Source organism: Ranitomeya imitator, chromosome 3 (genome assembly GCF_032444005.1).
Source record: "Ranitomeya imitator isolate aRanImi1 chromosome 3, aRanImi1.pri, whole genome shotgun sequence".
NCBI classification, from domain to species: domain Eukaryota; kingdom Metazoa; phylum Chordata; class Amphibia; order Anura; family Dendrobatidae; genus Ranitomeya; species Ranitomeya imitator.
Genome location: NC_091284.1, coordinates 553,479,879 through 553,496,893, shown reverse-complemented (window position 1 = coordinate 553,496,893; position 17,015 = coordinate 553,479,879). Strand labels below are relative to the sequence as shown.

General features: G+C 43.5%; 1 protein-coding gene across 1 annotated transcript; it reads left to right on the top strand.

The window, feature by feature from the left end:
* The first annotated feature begins 2,182 nt into the window (after nt 1-2,182).
* LOC138670503 (uncharacterized) lies at nt 2,183-13,325 on the top strand. Its single transcript, XM_069757910.1, has 2 exons — nt 2,183-2,315; nt 10,836-13,325. The coding sequence occupies exon 2, from the start codon at nt 10,841-10,843 to the stop codon at nt 13,067-13,069; it is 2,229 nt and encodes a 742-aa protein (XP_069614011.1). The 5' UTR covers nt 2,183-2,315; nt 10,836-10,840; the 3' UTR covers nt 13,070-13,325.
* The last annotated feature ends 3,690 nt before the right edge of the window (nt 13,326-17,015 follow it).

The window sequence follows — 17,015 nt, the reverse complement described above, 5'->3', positions numbered from 1 at the left end:
GCACTAAATCAAAGCTCCGGAAAGACTGCTTTTTGAACTTTGCTTTTTGCTCTTTTTGAACTTTCTTTAGGCTTTATATTGATAACTCCGTTGGAAAAATGGAACTAAATTCCTGGACACTAAGTACAGTGCCTTTCCTAATACCTTCAAGGATAGAACTGTATTAATGGACGCTATTTGAAGTGACTTTTTACAGAACTATATTTTTGTTTCCTTGAGTGGTTTTTGTAACTTTTCATTTTTAAGACTCTGTACATATTAATTGTTATTTCAAAATGTTATTGTCCCACAGTCCCGGAGTACTGTTCTTAACTAAGGGGGAATGTGGCACCCCTAGGGGTATTTGCCACAAAAATAGTTACCGACAGTAAATGCAAATACTAAAATAGCAAGACTGCACTACCACCTCCGGCCAGAAGGGGGAGCTCCAGAGACTCCCCTTGATCCATTCTGGTCTGAGAGAAGAACTGGCAGTTGGGCTAAGGAGCTGAAAGTGAGAGGTCATACAGTTGAATCTCTAACAGCCCTGTGACTGTTACCAGGCCTAAATCACCGGCCTGAGGAGAAGAGGGATAGAGAAAAAGGACATTGTGAGAACCGGGTAGCATTAATCACTACCCAGAACAGGCGCAAAGACGGATACCGGATCCGTGGCTGTATTCATTATATATAATACAGCAACCGGAAAAACGTGAGGCGATATCAGCTTCACTAGGGCCGGACGCAGCAACAGACACAGAGTTCAGCGGTACTCCTGGAGGGGGTAAGCCGATAAAAGGACTCGGGTTGCCCGTCGAACCAGGACCCGGAGGGGACAGATTGGGCCGGCAGCCAGTTCACATACATCAACAGGGCCACACAGAAATTGCGCACAATAAGAGGCGAAGACCCCGGCAGGGTCAAAGTAACTCAGAGTTCCCATACAGACTCCGGTGACAGGACTGGTTGTAAATCCTTTTATGTTAAAGTAAACTGGTTAAACGTTTCAGTGCCTCAGTCTTTCATTTGAACAATAGCCATCTATCCAGGATCGGGATCGTCACCGCTGGGAGAACCTGCTGCTGATCAAGTAAGTGCCTGTCCCCTCATGATACCCCTTATACTGTGCATTGCCTGAGGCCACAGCACCGGGTCAAGCCACCCGTGACATCCCCCTCAAGAGACAGACTCCATTGGTCCGGTGCTGGGTATCCCGGTCTCCTGGGCGTCACACATACGTGTCCCTTACCAGGAATTGATCGAATATGACACTGGGCATGTGTATTAATGATATATCACCTATAATACCCACAAAGAACCATTATACCCATATTCCTAGCAGAAGTAGATGAAGTATGTTCCTGGGCATGTGTATTTGTGATATTTCACCCATAATCCCCATACAGATCAATAGATATACCCATATTCCTATCAGAAGTAGATGAAGTATGTTCCTGGGCATGTGTATTTGTGATATTTCACCCATAATCCCCATACAGATCAATAGATATACCCATATTCCTATCAGAAGTAGATGAAGTATGTTCCTGGGCATGTGTATTTGTGATATTTCACCCATAATCCCCATACAGAACAATAGATATACCCATATTCCTATGAGATGTTGATGAGATATATCACCAGGCGTGTGTAACCCGATATTCTACACATAATCCCATATAGTTACAATCTTTTTTTCCCTGGTTCTATTATTAATCTTTAATCCAGCCCTGTGGATGTTCTGATTCATTTAAGTATTTCCATTGAATTCCCTTCTTGCTATATTACAAGAAGTCATTTCCTGGGCTGCATTTGTAAAATGTGCTGCCATCTAGTGGTGGAGTCTAGTATTGCAGCCCATCATCCCAATATGCAGTTTAGTCCGTCCCTGAAGAAAGGAGACCTAACGGAGGCTTAGGACTGTAATGGAGGCTTATGGGTGTGGTAAACACTAAGCCTGAGGTAATAAACCTATCCATAAGAAGCATCTTCCCTACATCGAGTACATGGTGGAAAGTGAGAGGATTACGTCTTCTGCTCCTCCATGACTCATTCCTCTCATGACTTCCCCTGAATATGGCCATTGTGAACGTTTCCACAAAGACTCCGTATACCGAGCAGTGTGTGCCTGTATACGGAGGTCCCATCACTTCCTGCCGCAAGCAATGGCTCCCTTCCCCCTCCTTCCGCGGCCTCCCCTTCCGCTCTTAGTTCTGGGCTCCCTCTTCCTCGTGTGCGGCTCTCCATTATTGCGCCTCCACAGCTCCAAGTCTTCCTCCCGCCTTTCTCGGAGACCGTCCTCCACCTTCGTTGTTCTGTCGGTTCTTCGGTTTGCTGTAAGTTTTCGCCTCACATTTTTTGGGGGGAACTCGCGTGAGGAAGACGGGCAAGCAGTGAGCAGGGCTGTACATAATGGAGGGGGAAACCTGACAGAGACTCAGGGGTTAAATGTGATCAGTTCTCGCCAGTGACTGTGCAAAGGGTTAAATGCATAGACTAAACGGACAGAGCCGACTCTGAGGTGATGGTGGTGCTGAGTCCCAAGCAGGACACAAAGTTGCCCAAGCCCCTCTGTAAAATCATTATTCATTTTTCATGGATTCTGTGAGGAAAGAAGAATCCCACCCAGTGGTCTAAGGCTAAGTTCACACATTGCAGCTTATTTGCACATGTTCTATGCAGATTTTGTCGCGCTTTCCATGGCAAAGGGTGAAATCTATAGAATCCTCTGAAAGGGATCCTGTCGCAGAATTATAGGGGTTGTCCACCCTACTCATTCCTCATCTTTGGTCCTATACTCTCCTTGGGCGCTGTTCCAGCGGTGTCGGCACTTGCGTTTCCTGCTCTCATGAGCTCTGCGCCCACTCAGGGCTGTCATCACTGTCCCCACCTTTGGCTTTACAGAAAATCAATAGGAAGTCAGAGCCGCAGGCGGCCGCCGTTTTATTCTTGATTTATTTGTCTGAAGGTAGGGACAGTGACACCAGCGCTGATTGGGCCAACGTGATGGAACAACCTCACGTGAGAGTAGGGAACGCACGGGCCACTGGAACGGCGCAGGTACTTGAGGTGAGTTTAGACATTTATTTTAACGGGGACAAATCTAGGGAATGAGAATGAGTTAAACCCTTTAAAGGATTGGTCCGACGTTGCTTTAAAAATGAAGGTGTGGATGGGCCTACAATTAAAGGGAACCTGTCACCCCGAAAATCGCGGGTGAGGTAAGCCCACCGGCATCAGGGGCTTATCTGCAGCATTCTGTAATGCTGTAGATAAGCCCCCAATGTTACCTGAAAAAGGAGAAAAAGACGTTAGATTACACTCACCCAGGGGCAGTCCCGCTGCTGGTCCGGTCGGATGGGCGTCTCTGGTCCGCTGCGGCGCCTCCTATCTTCATTCCAAGGCGTCCTCTTCTGATCTTCAGCCACGGCTCCGGCGCAGGCGTACTTTGCTCTGCCCTCTTGAGGGCAGAGGATAGTACTGCAGTGCGCAGGCGCCGGAAAGGTCAGAGGCCCGGCGCCTGAGCACTGCAGTACTTTGTTCTGCCCTCAACATGGTAGAGAAAAGTACGCCTGTGCCGGAGCCGTGGCTGAAGATCAGAAGAGGATGTCTTGTAATGAAGATGGGAGGCGCCGCAGCGGACCAGAGACACCCATCCGACCTGACCAGCAGCGGGACCGCCCCTGGGTGAGTATAATATAACGTCTTTTTCTCCTTTTTCAGGTAACATCGGGGGATTATCTACAGCATTACAGAATGCTGCAGATAAGCCCCTGATGCCGGTGGGCTTACCTCACCCGCGATTTTCGGGGTGACAGGTTCCCTTTAAGAACTGTGTCCAACTCGCCTTCAGGGCCCTTGTAGATCCAAAGCGGGCCACTCAGGAGGTCTGTGTCCGCTCCAGATGAGACTTGGAAGGCAAAGAACCATTGCAGTCTAAGGCTACTTTCACACTGGTGTTTTTTGCAATGTGTCGTTTATGGCAAAAAACGCATCCTGCAAAGTTGTTTGCAGGATGCGTTTTTGCCCCATAGATTAACATTAGCGACGCATTGCCACACGTCGCAACCGTCGTGCGACGGTTGCGCCGTGTTGTGGCAGACCGCCGGGAGCAAAAAACGTTAAATGTAACGTTTTTTCCTGCCGACGGACCGCTTTTTCCGACCACGCATGCGCGGCCGGAACTCCGCCCCCACCTCCCCGCACCTCACAATGGGGCAGCGGATGCGCCGAAGAAATGCATCCACTGCACCCGTTGTGCGGCGCATCAAACGCTAGCGTCGGAATCTCCGCCCGACGCATTGCGACGGGAAGATTCCGACGCTAGTGTGAAAGTAGCCTAAGACTGGTGGTAATGGTCAGGTGACCAGTAGAGCATGTTACCAGAGAAATATCTAGTGGCGCGCACTTTTAGTCACCATCCAATCATAGCAGGTATCACTTCCACAACTAGCGGAAACCTTCGGAGCTCCATTCACTGTATTCACAGGAGCCCTGGAAGACGAGATTGCCACCATTCTTTGTTTGAAGCCCATCCAGGCATCTGTCACCAAGTTTTTGGACTTCATGTGGAGCAGCATGGTGTAGTGGTAGAGATTGTGATTCCAGTGATGTATCACTTGCTCATGGTAGTTTTGATAAAATCGCTGATTTATCTGCTGCAGCTCTCCCAGCTCTCTGAGTGCTGAGCTCTGTATAACCCCAGGGACTGCAGTGATTGGCAGCTTTCTGCACAGTGCGCACAGAAATCCGCCATGCTTTCACTTCTGCTGTTCCCTAAACACTGCAGCCGGTCTCGGATTTTCTGCTGCTTTTGGTTTGTGCAGCTTGAATCATGTGACAGGTCCCCGTAAAAAATGTGTTGCAGGAAAATGTACTTACAGAAAATATGTACAGAGTGTACATGAGGTTTCTGAAATCTCATCTACTTAGTTGGAACTGTAGCATGTAGCAGATTTTCAGCACACCATTTCGTGCAGAAAATTCTCAGCAATGTGTGAATGTAGCTTTTAGACTGGACTATAAATTTTACCGCCTGTTATAATCTCCCACAAAACCTGACAAAAAAATTGTACACGCTTGATGCTATTATTGTCATGGCAACCAGACAATTCTAAGGCTTCTTTCACACTTCAGTCGGTACGGGGCCGTCACGAAGCGTCGGCGCGACGTACCGACAGAAGTGTTTGCTTTCACATTTCCATCTGCGTTGCCGAGCAGGAAAGATCGTGGGAGCGATATTTCCTGCTGGGCATACGCAGTGTGAAACACTGGATGCGACGTACGGAAAAACGTTCCCTTGAACGTTTTTCCAAGACGAAGGTCCGCCAAAACTCGACGCATCCAGTGGACGACGCATGCAACGTATGGCCATACTTCGCTAATGCAAGTCTATGGAGAAAAAAACGCATCCTATGGGCAACTTTGTAGGATGCGTTTTTTCTCCAAAATGAAGCATTGCGACGTTGGCCAAATGAAGGAAGTGTGAAAGAAGCCTTAACAGTATTGTGCGTTGGTGCTATTGGTGGTTCTATCTGGAGGAACACTGTAGAAAGGTGGTCCAATTTTTAAAAACTAATACAGGATCCAAGGGGTAACTTTTCTCCTTGCGGATAGTGAACATGACATGCAAAGGTGAGGAGACTTTTACGCCGCAATTCTCCTCTGGAAAATGTGCAAATTGTCTCTTCAGAGAGGAAGAGGACTAGAACTCTAGTGCCACCTATAAGAAGTAGCAATCCTAAAAGTCAGTATTGACTCTTTAACGAGCTTTGTCGCATAACTTGGGATAAAAGCACAAACCAAAATGCTGCTTCCAATAGGTGGCACTAGAGTTCTAGTCCTCTTCTCTCTAAAGAGACAATTTACATATCTCCCAGAGGAGCATTGCGGCGTATGTCTCCTCACCTTGGCATGTCAGGTTTGACATGTCACACTCCGCAAGGAGAAACGTTACCCTTGAATCCTGGTTAGAAGCCTCACCATGTGACAAGGCTCGTTGGAGTCGATATTGACTTTTAAGATTGCTATTTCCTATAGGTGGCACTAGAGTTCCTGTCCTCTTCCTCTTTAAAAAGATAATTTGCATAAAAATGAATACAAAACCCATGATTCACTCCATTCCATCCTCATCTCCACCCATGAAGGGCAGATATTTAAGCCATCCCTGACAGTCTGAGACGCTTCCAGCAACTTATGCAGCAGAGGTCTGGTAAGCAATTACAGGTGTTTCTCACAAAATTAGAAGATCATCAAAATGTTAATTTATTTCAGTAATTCAATACAAAAAGTGAAACTCATATATAGTCATTACAAACCGAGTGATCTATTTCAAGTGTTTATTTCATTAATATTGATGATTATGGATTACAGCCAATGAAAACCCAAAAGTCAATTTCTCAGTAAATTAGAATTCTTTATAACATCAGCTTGAAAAATTATTTTAAAATCCAAAATGTTAGCCTACTGAAATGTATGTTCAGTAAATGCACTCAATACTTGGTCGGGGTTCCTTTTGCATCAATTACTGCATCAATGCACCGTGGCATGGAGGCGATGAGCCTGTGGCTCTGCTGAGGTGTTATGGAAGCCCAATTTGCTTTGATATCAGCCTTCAGCTCGTCTGCATTGTTGGGTCTGGTGTCTCATCTTCCTCTTGACAATACCGTCTATGGGGTAAGGCCATGTGCACACGTTCAGTATTTTTCGCTATAAAAACGTGAAAAAAACGCTTACATATGCATCCTATTATTTACAGTCTATTCCGCATTTCTTGTGCAAATGTTGCTTTTTTTTCCGCGAAAAAATCGCATTGCGGAAAAAAAGCAACATGTTCATTAAATTTGCGGAATTGCAGGGATTCCGCACACCTAGGAATGCATTGATCTACTTACTTTCCGCATGGGGCTGTGCACACCATGCGGGAAGTAAGCAGATTATGTGCGGTTGGTACCCAGGGTGGAGGAGAGGAGACTCTTCTCCACAGACTGGGCACCATATAATTGGTAAAAAAAAGAAAAAAAGAATTAAAATAAAAAATAGTGATATACTCACCTCTGATGGCCTCGGAGTCTTCCCGCCTCTCATCGGTGCATGCTCTCTCTCTCCCATTCCTATAGATGCTCTGTGTGAAGACCTGTGATGACGTCGCCGTCTTGTGATTGGTCGCGTGACCGCTCATGTGACCACGACGTCATCGAAGGTCCTGCACACACATACCATCTATAGGAACGGACGCCGCTGAGGAGATCAGCTGTCTGCAGGTAAGTATAACCATTTTTTTAATTATTTTTAAACATTGTATCTTTTACTATTGATGCTGCATAGGCAGCATCTATAGTAAAAAGTTGGTCACACTTGTCAAACACTATGTTTGACAAGTGTGACCAACCTGTCAGTCAGTTTTCCAAGCGATGCTACAGATCGCTTGGAAAACTTTAGCATTCTGCAAGCTAGTTTTGCTTGCAAAATGCTTAAAAAAAAAACGGGAAACAAACGCAAAAAAAAATGCTGATTTCTTGCAGAAAATTTCCGGTTTTCTTCAGGAAATTTCTGCAAGAAATCCTGACGTGTGCACATCTGCAAGAAATCCTGACGTGTGCACATACCCTAAGGGTATGTGTCCACGTTCAGGATTGCATCAGGATTTGGTCAGTATTTTACATCAGTATTTGTAAGCCAAAACCAGGAGTGGAACAATTAGAGGAAAAGTATAATAGAAACATATGCACCACTTCTGTATTTATCACCCACTCCTGGTTTTGGCTTACAAATACTGACATAAAATCCTGACCAAATCCTGATGCAATCCTGAACGTGGACACATACCCTAAAGGTCAGGTGAGTTTGCTGGACAATCAAGCACAGTGATACTGTTGTTTGTACACCAGGTATTGGTACTTTTGGCAGTGTGGACAGGTGCCAAGTCCTGTTGGAGAATGAAATTTCCATCTCCAAAAGGCTTGTCAGCAGAGGAAAGCATGAAGTGCTCTAACATTCCTTGGGCGACGGCTGCGCTGACTTTGGTCTTGATAAAACAGTTTACCTACACCAGCAGAGGACATGGCTCCCCAAACCATCACTGATTGTGGAAACTTCACACTAGACCTCAAGCAGCTTGGATTGTGTGCCTGTCCAGTCTTCCTCCAGACTCTGGGACCTTGATTTCCAAATGAAATGCAAAATTTACTTTAAGCTGAAAAAAACACCTTGGACCACTGAGCAACAGTCCAGTTCTTTTTCTTCTTGGCCCAGGTAAGACACTTCTGGCATTGTCTAGTGGTCATGAGTGGCTTGACACAAAGAATGCGACACTTGTAGCCCATGTCCTGGATACGTCTGTGTGTGGTGGCTTCTGGAGCAATGACTCCAGCAGCAGTCCACTCCTTGTGCATCTCCCCCAAATTTTTGAATGGCCATTTCTTAACAATCTTTTCAAGGCTACGGTTATCCTGGTTGCTTGTGCACCTTTTTCTGCCACACTTTTTCCTTCCACTCAATTTTCCATTAATATGCTAGGATACAGCACTCTGTGAACAGCCAGCTTCTTTAGTAATGACCTTTTGTGGCTAAGGCTACTTTCACACTAGCGTTGTTTTCAATACGTCGCAATGCGTCGTTTAGGTGAAAAAACGCATCCTGCAAAGTTGTTTGCAGGATGCGTTTTTGCCCCATAGAGTAACATTACCGACGCATTGACACACGTCGCAACCGTCGTGCGACGGTTGCGCCGTGTTGTGGCGGACCGCCGGGAGCAAAAAACGTTAAATGTAACGTTTTTTGCTGCCGACGGACCGCTTTTTCCGACCGCGCATGCGCGGCCGGAACTCCGCCCCCACCTCACAATGGGGCAACGGATGCGCCGGAGAAATGCATCCGCTGCACCCATTGTGCGGCGCTTCAAACGCTAGCGTCGGAATCTTGGCCCGACGCACTGCGACGGGCCGAATCCGACGCTAACGTGAAAGTAGCCTTATCCTCCTTGTGGAGTGTTAATGACTGCCTTCTGGACATCTGTCAAGTCAGCCTACTGAAACCGAATAAGGGACCTTTATAAACGCTTAGGAAGCCTTTGTAGGCGTTTTATTTGTTAATAATTCTAATTTACTGAGAAAATGACTTTTGGGTTTTCATTGGACGTAAGCCATAATCATAAACATGAACAGAAATAAATACTTGAAACAGATCACTCTGTAATGACTCTATATAATGAGTTTCACTTTTTGTATTGAAGAACTGGAATAAATTAACTTTTTGATATTCTAATTTTGTGAGGAGCACCTGAATGTGCTGTCTTTACAGAAAGACTACCTGTCACGAGTGGCCAGTTTTTGCTCTTGTTTTAGGCTATGTACACATGATGCGGATTTACTGCGGATCAGCAGCGTTTTTTTCTGCGCAGAAACGCTGCAGATCCGCAAAGTGATTTACAGTACAATGTAAATCAATAGGAAAAATAAAATGCTGGGCTAATGGTGCGGAAAATTCTGCATGGAAAACGCTGCGGATCAAAAGAAGGAGCATGTCACTTCCTTTGTGCAGATCTGCAGCGTTTCTGCACCCTTCCATTATAAAAATCCGTAGGGGTAAAAAATGTATCAAATCCGCATAAAAAAACGCATCAAATCTGCACCTGCGTTTTCTGCCAGGAGGATTTTGTGCAGAAAACTCTGCACCCCAAACCGCAAGGTGTGCGCATAGCCTTATTCTTGCTTCCCTAAGTATAGCACCCTTTCTTATTTTCTTGTGAATCTTTCATGCGGTTCTAAAGATGTGGGCCTTTCTATTTATTGCTAATTTTTATGGTCTTTACTAATAAGATGATGCTCTGAGGGTAATAAAGAAAAGCAGCCTAAAGACGCGCCCGCAGGAAATCCTGTGATCTTTTCCCCCTTTGTTTAGACAATAAAAATTAGCACTATATAATTAGGCCCATATCTCTGGAACCGTATGGCAAATTAAAAAAAATAAATATTTAGGGGAGCAGCGGGAATAAGGTGACCTTACACTAAGGTTCAGTTATGTACCTGAAGTATGGTATGTAACCACTAAAGGGACAGCTTGCCAGAAAAACTGTATGTCATAGCCAGTGCTAAAGTGCTGGATTGAAGTGGTGAGTAGTGTGTTCTGTTACAGCCACAAGCCCCTGCCCGATCACTGGTTTTGAAGTTGAGTCTGTACTTGTCTTGCAGCTATATTACACCTGTGTGATGATCGCCTTGGGCCAGTTTGAGGCTAGTGTATTACAAGTGCAAGTCCTGGTATGAAGGCAGGTGATAGGACCCACATTGACTATCAAGCTATGAGCATTAAACAATACTATCATGGTTTGTACTGTATACTGATAACATGACGCAGCATTCTAAATCCGTCAAGTTATGGACACCCATCGGTCCCTGCAGACCTTATTTACTTGTAATAGGGTCTATTTTTGAGTCCATCTTTTTGATTGGCAGAGTACCTTTTTATACTTTTTCACAAATGCTATAGAACTGCAGATGAGCTCAGAATGTGAAGTGTGGAGAAATGTTGCTGCTCCCGAGGCAGGATAAGTGCATCGGAAAAGGTTTTCTAAATTTGAAATCAATAGCTTATTAAATGGGTATTTTAAAATGCATGACTGTATGCATGAAAATAGCATACTTGGTCACGTGACCATGTGCTATCACCGGCAGTGCCGGTGAATTCTGACAGCATGCACGTTTTTGCGCAAATGCTGTAAAGCACATAACCAGCTGCCTGTACAGAAATCACAAAAAGACCATGTGTGGCTCTTGTATATTGTCAAGACGTTTGTTGTTTAATAATCAACATTTTGTCATAAGTTTAATTTTTTTTATATATATATTTTTTTTCAGATACAATGCCTTCTTGTGTTGTGCAGGGCTGTTTTTCTGGAGGAAGAAGAAAGGAGGAAGGAGTCATTTTGCATGTGTTCCCAAAAGAAAGGGAGATGATAAAAAGATGGCTTATAGAGACAGGCCAAGACTTTGGGGACATTGATGCCTTCACAGATAAAATTATTGAAGGAAAAAAATATGATACTTATAGAATGTGCTCCAAACACTTCAGAGAGTACTGCTACACACAGTCTGAAGGTTTCCGTAAAAGTTTGCGTAAAGATGCTATACCAACTGTCTTTGATGCGCCATCAACCTCTAATGAAACGTGCATCCTTTTACCATCTGGTAAAAGGAAAAGAATTGATGACGAATATGAAGGCTCATACTTGGATTACCAGTTTACTCATGGTGAAATCTGCCCCACATGTGGCCATGTCTTTGAAGAAAAGCCAAAGACCGATGAGAAAGGAATAGTAACAGAACCAATGGGAAGAAAACTACGCTCAACACAAACCGATCCAAGATGGGGAAAGAGAACTGTATCAACTGAAACAAAGTTTAAGAAATACCACAAAAAAACTCAATGTAGGCGACTTTCTGAAAAGAAATTAAAGACACTGTCTCTACTTAGTACTTCAGCTAAACATCAGTTGATTGAAACAATAACAGACAGTGAGGACAGTCTCGACAGTGTAATGGTTAAAGACAGTGACAGCAGCAGTGACAGTCCAAAACATGAGTTTGAGTCCTCATTTCGGCTTTCTTTTCCTCCCCAAAATCCCCCAGAAATGGAATTATCGCCTACTGATTTGCTTGATCTAAAACTTCGGGCGGAAGAGACTCACTCCATATGCAGTGATCCTGTAAAGGACCGCAAATTTCTAGTTTTTGAAAGCTGCTTAGATAAACTAATCTTGTCAATGCCATGCAGAGGAGAGCAAGGTTGTGATCGACCGATTGTTAAAATTTGGAAAGAAATAAATGGTACTTTCATAACTGTTCATGTTTCTTGTGGGAATCATAACTATAAATTGTGGGAAAGTCAGCCACAAACTGGAGGAATACCAGCAGGCAATCTTTTACTATCTGCTGCTATTCTGTTCAGTGGATTAACCTATGTGAAGGTCAGACACGTTTTTCATATCTTGGGACTTCTGTGCATAGATAAGTCAACATACTTGAAAAATCAAACTTATCATCTCTTTCCTGTTATTAATAATCAATGGATATTAGAGCAAAATGCTGTTGTTGACAATCTGAAGAAAACCCCTCTCTGTCTGGCTGGGGATGGCCAGTGTGATCGTCTGGGGCACTTGACTAAACATGGCATCTACACACTGCTGGACGTCAATAGCAAAAAAGTTGTATCATTCCATGTGGAACAGCTTTCTGCCGGAAACTCTTCTCTTGGTTTGAAAACAGAAGCATGCAAACAAGCTCTAAGAGGTCTAGTTAAAAAGCAATTAAACATAAAAATTGTATGCACGGAAAAGCAATTAGGCATTCGAAAAATGATCAAGACACACTATCCTAACATCATACATCAATATGATATATGGCAGCTTTCAAAATCAATCGGCAACAAATTGAGCAAGGTTAGTCGAAAAAAAGACTGTGAAGAGCTAGGCAAGTGGATTGGCGCTGCTAGAAACCACCTGTGGTGGAGCGCAAGTACCTGCAATGAGGAGCATTCTCTTCTAACTGACAAATGGAACTCTATTTTATTCCACATTGTTAATAGGCATTCGTGGGAAGGCAGTGACTGTTACAATAGTTGTAGTCACGTCCCCGTGGTTACATCTACATTTGGTCCAAAGAAATGGCTTGAGGAAGGTAGCATAGTTCACAGTGAAGTAGCAGAAGTTGTTTTGAACAGGAACCTGCACAAAGACCTACAGCATTTGTCATACTTTTCCCATAGCAGAGAGCTTGAGGTTTTCCGCAGTGCCATTCGCAAATACCGTTCTAAGAAAAAACGCCTCTTGACGGATGGCATAATTGCCCGCACACAACTTTCTGCACTGTATCACAACCATAATGTGCAGAGTGTCCAACAGCAGGTTAGAATGGCTTCAGAAAAATATTCACAAGGAAGAACACTTCTCAAAGCTCAGAGACAAAAGCTTGTTAAAGCTCTATACAAGCCTACACACCAAGAGTTCCTATTTCCAATAATGTCAGAAATTATACAAATGGCCCCTAAAAATCGTTATATTAATCGTGAACCCAAAAAAAGAATCCGGTATTGAGACGTTTAATAACTAGTACTTTGGAGACATTTCCAATATAGCCACTGGTTTCACTATTGCCACTAACTGTATATTAAAAAAGACCAAAAAATGTTCTTTTGTAATAAAGATTCTAAACGAAGCACTTAGAAATGTGACGTTCAATTTCATAGGTTGGACATATGGCAGTAGGGTTTGTGATCTGAGAAAGTACATCTACGTAACTCTGTAAAGTGTGTTTTGTTTTTTTAAAGCTAATGTAATATTTTTAAATGACATTTTTGGAGGACATTTCATTTATACTTTGCCGTTCTAAGTCTTTGTTCTTGAGACTGGAGATATTTTTATGAATTATCTGCATATCCATGTGTTTGTTTTTGTTCACATGACAGCATTTGTAGGCAAAAATGATCAGTGGAACCTACACAGCTCTTCAGTGGTTTTGGAGCCACTCTTCGTTTTGGCTTGCATATACTCATGAAAGATTGTAAGGTCTGACATTCTGATTATGATGCTGTTTTTTTCACTGATTTTTCTAAAATGATCAACTTTTATCCAGCTTGTGTACATTGCATTTAGAAAATCTGATTCTCATTCAGTATGTTGAATTTGTACTTAATTTGGGCTTCCCACCCTCCTTTCAGTCTTTGGCTTGGGAAAAAATTATATTGGCCTTGTACAAGCGGTTGAATCTATACAGTAGTTAGACCTACCTCTATGCTGGGGACATGTAACCTGCACGATCAATATAATTCTATATTGTATGTTTGAATTATATACACAGGGCTAATTGAAAAATCAGAAGTCTAAAGAGGTGCAGACTAATGTCCGCTCTCGTGAGTGCTCTGCAGTCTGACAACCGAGTATCCATTATTCAGCTATGCAGTTGCATTGGTATATGTTCACGTACCGGATTTAGCCCATCAAGCTGTTCACTATGAGGAAGACAGGCACTTTTGTAGAGATGTCTTTGACACACAAAAAAAGGATTCTGCTTCAATAGAGGACAGAAAGCACTGTGACTTTGATGTGGGTTCTGTCCAAATCAAGGTTTACATGACTACAGACGGAAGCCCCAACAGAGCCACAAATGTGTGCTGTCCACCTTCCCTTATTTACTTAAAGGATGGAAATTCAGTCCTATATGCAGGCAGCAATCTACAGAGCAGAAGGAGCTTAGTAGAATGTTTTATTCATTTAACCCCTACATGACCCAGCCTATTTTGACCTTAATGACCTGGCCATTTTTGCAATTCTGACCAGTGTCCCTTTATGAGGTAATAACTCAGGAACGCTTCAACGAATCCTAGCGGTTTTGAGATTGTTTTTTCGTGACATATTGAGCTTCATGGTAGTGGTAAATTTAGGTCGATAATTTTTGTGTTTTTGTTAAAAAAAATGGAAATTTGGCTAAAATTTTGAAAATTTCACAATTTTCAAATTTTGAATTTTTATTCTGTTAAACGAGAGAGTTATGTGACACAAAATAGTTAACAAATAACATTATTCACATGTCTACTTTACATCAGCACAATTTTGGAAACAACATTTTTTTTTGCTAGGAAGTTATACGGGTTAAAATTTGACCAGCGATTTCTCATTTTTACAACGAAATTTACAAAACCATTTTTTTAGGGACCACCTCACATTTGAAGTCAGTTTGAGGGGTCTGTATGGCTGAAAATACCCAAAAGTGACACCATTCTAAAAACTGCACCCCTCAAGGTACTCAAAACCACATTCAAGAAGTTTATTAACCCTTCAGGTGCTTCACAGCAGCAGAAGCAACATGGAAGGAAAAAATGAACATTTAACTTTTTAGTCACAAAATGTTTTAGCAACAATTTTTTTTTTCCCCAAAGGTAAAAAGGGAAACTGGACCCCAAAAGTTATTGTACAATTTGTCCTGAGTACGCCGATATCCCATATGTGGGGGGGAACCACTGTTTGGGCGCACGACAGGGCTCAGAAGGGAAGGAGCGCCATTTGACTTTTTCAATGAAAAATTGGCTCCAATCTTTAGCGGACACCATGTTGCGTTTGGAGAGCCCCTGTGTGCCTAAATATTGGAGCTCTCCCACAAATGACCCCATTTTGGAAACTAGATCCCCCCAATGAGCTTATTTAGATGCATAGTGAGCACTTTGAACCCCCAGGTGCTTCACAAATTGATCCGTAAAAATGAAAAAGTACTTTTTTTTCACAAAAAAATTATTTTAGCCTCAATTTTTTTCATTTTCACATGGGCAACAGGATAAAATGGATCCTAAAATGTGTTGGGCAATTTCTCCTGAGAACACAGATACCTCATATGTGGTCACAAACCACTGTTTGTGCACACGGCAAGGCTCGGAAGGGAAGGAGCACCATTTGACTTTTGAATGAAAAATTAGCTCCAATCGTTAGCGGACACCATGTCTCGTTTGGAGAGCCCCTGTGTACCTAAACATTGGAGCTCCCCCACATGTGACCCCATTTTGGAAACTAGACCTCCCAAGGAACTAATCTAGATGTGCGGTGACCACTTCAAACTCTCAAGTGCTTCACAGAAGTTTATAACGCAGATCCGTGAAAATAAAAAATAATTTTTCTTTCCTCAAAAAATGTTTTAGCAAGCAATTTTTTATTTTCACAAGGGTAACAGGAGAAACTGGGCCCCAATAGTTGTTGCCCATTTTGTCCTGAGTACACTGATACCCCATATGTGGGGGTAAACCACTGTTTGGGCACACGTCGGGGCTCGGAAGGGAAGTAGTGACGTTTTGAAATGCAGTTTTTGATGGAATGGTCTGCGGGCGTCATGTTGCGTTTGCAGAGCCCCTGATGTGCCTAAGCAGTAGAAACCCCCCACAAGTGACCCCATTTTGGAAACTAGACCCTCCAGGGAACCTATGTAGATATGTGGTGAGCACTTTGAAGTCCAAAGTGCTTCACAGAAATTTACAACGCAGAGCCGTGAAAATAAAAAATCATTTTTCTTTCCTCAAAAATGTTATAGCAAGCAATTTTTTATTTTCACAAGGGTAACAGGAGAAATTGGACCCCAATAATTGTTGCCCAGTTTGTCCTGAGTATGCTGGTACCCCTATATGTTTGGGTAAACCACTGTTTGGGCGCACGTCAGGGCTCGGAAGGGAGGGAGCACCATTTGACTTTTTGAATGCAAGATTGGCTGGAATCAATGGTGGCGCCATGTTGCGTTTGGAGACCCGTGATGTGCCTAAACAGTGGAAACCCCTCAATTCTAACTCCAACACTAACCCCAACTCTAGCCATAACCCTAATCACAACCCTAACCCCAACACACCCCTAATCCCAACCCTAACCACAACCCTAACCCCAACACACCCATAACCCTAACCACAGTCTAATCTTAACCCTATTTCCAACCCTAGCCCTAATTCCAACCCTAACCCTAAGGCTATGTGCCCACGTTGTGGATTCGTGTGAGATTTTTCAGCACCATTTTTGAAAAATCCACAGGTAAAAGGCACTGTGTTTTACCTGCAGATGTACCGTGGAATTCCAGTGTTTTTTGTGCAGATTTAACTTGCGGATTCCTATTGAGGAACAGGTGTAAAACGCTGCGGAATCCGCACAAAGAATTGACATGCTGCGGAAAATACAACACAGCGTTTCCGCGCGGTATTTTCCGCACCATGGGCACAGCGGATTTGGTTTTCCATAGGTTTACGTGGTACTGTAAACCTGATGGAAAACTGCTACGAATCCGCAGCGGCGGATCCGCAGCCAAATCCGCACCATGTGCACATAACCTAATTCTAACCCTAACCCTAGTTCTAACCCTAGCCCTAACCCTATCCCTAGCCCTAGTGGGGGAAAAAAAATATATGGGTGATAAAGGGGGGAGGTTATTTATATATTATTTTATTTAGGTTCTATCACAGCGATCAAAATGTACTTCTAACGAATCGGCCGGCAGATTCGGCGGGCGCACTATGCATGC

What these genes read in the sequence shown, in the direction of transcription:
- LOC138670503 (XM_069757910.1), top strand. Translation starts at nt 10,841, where the DNA reads ATGCCTTCTTGTGTTGTGCAGGGCTGTTTTTCTGGAGGAAGAAGAAAG.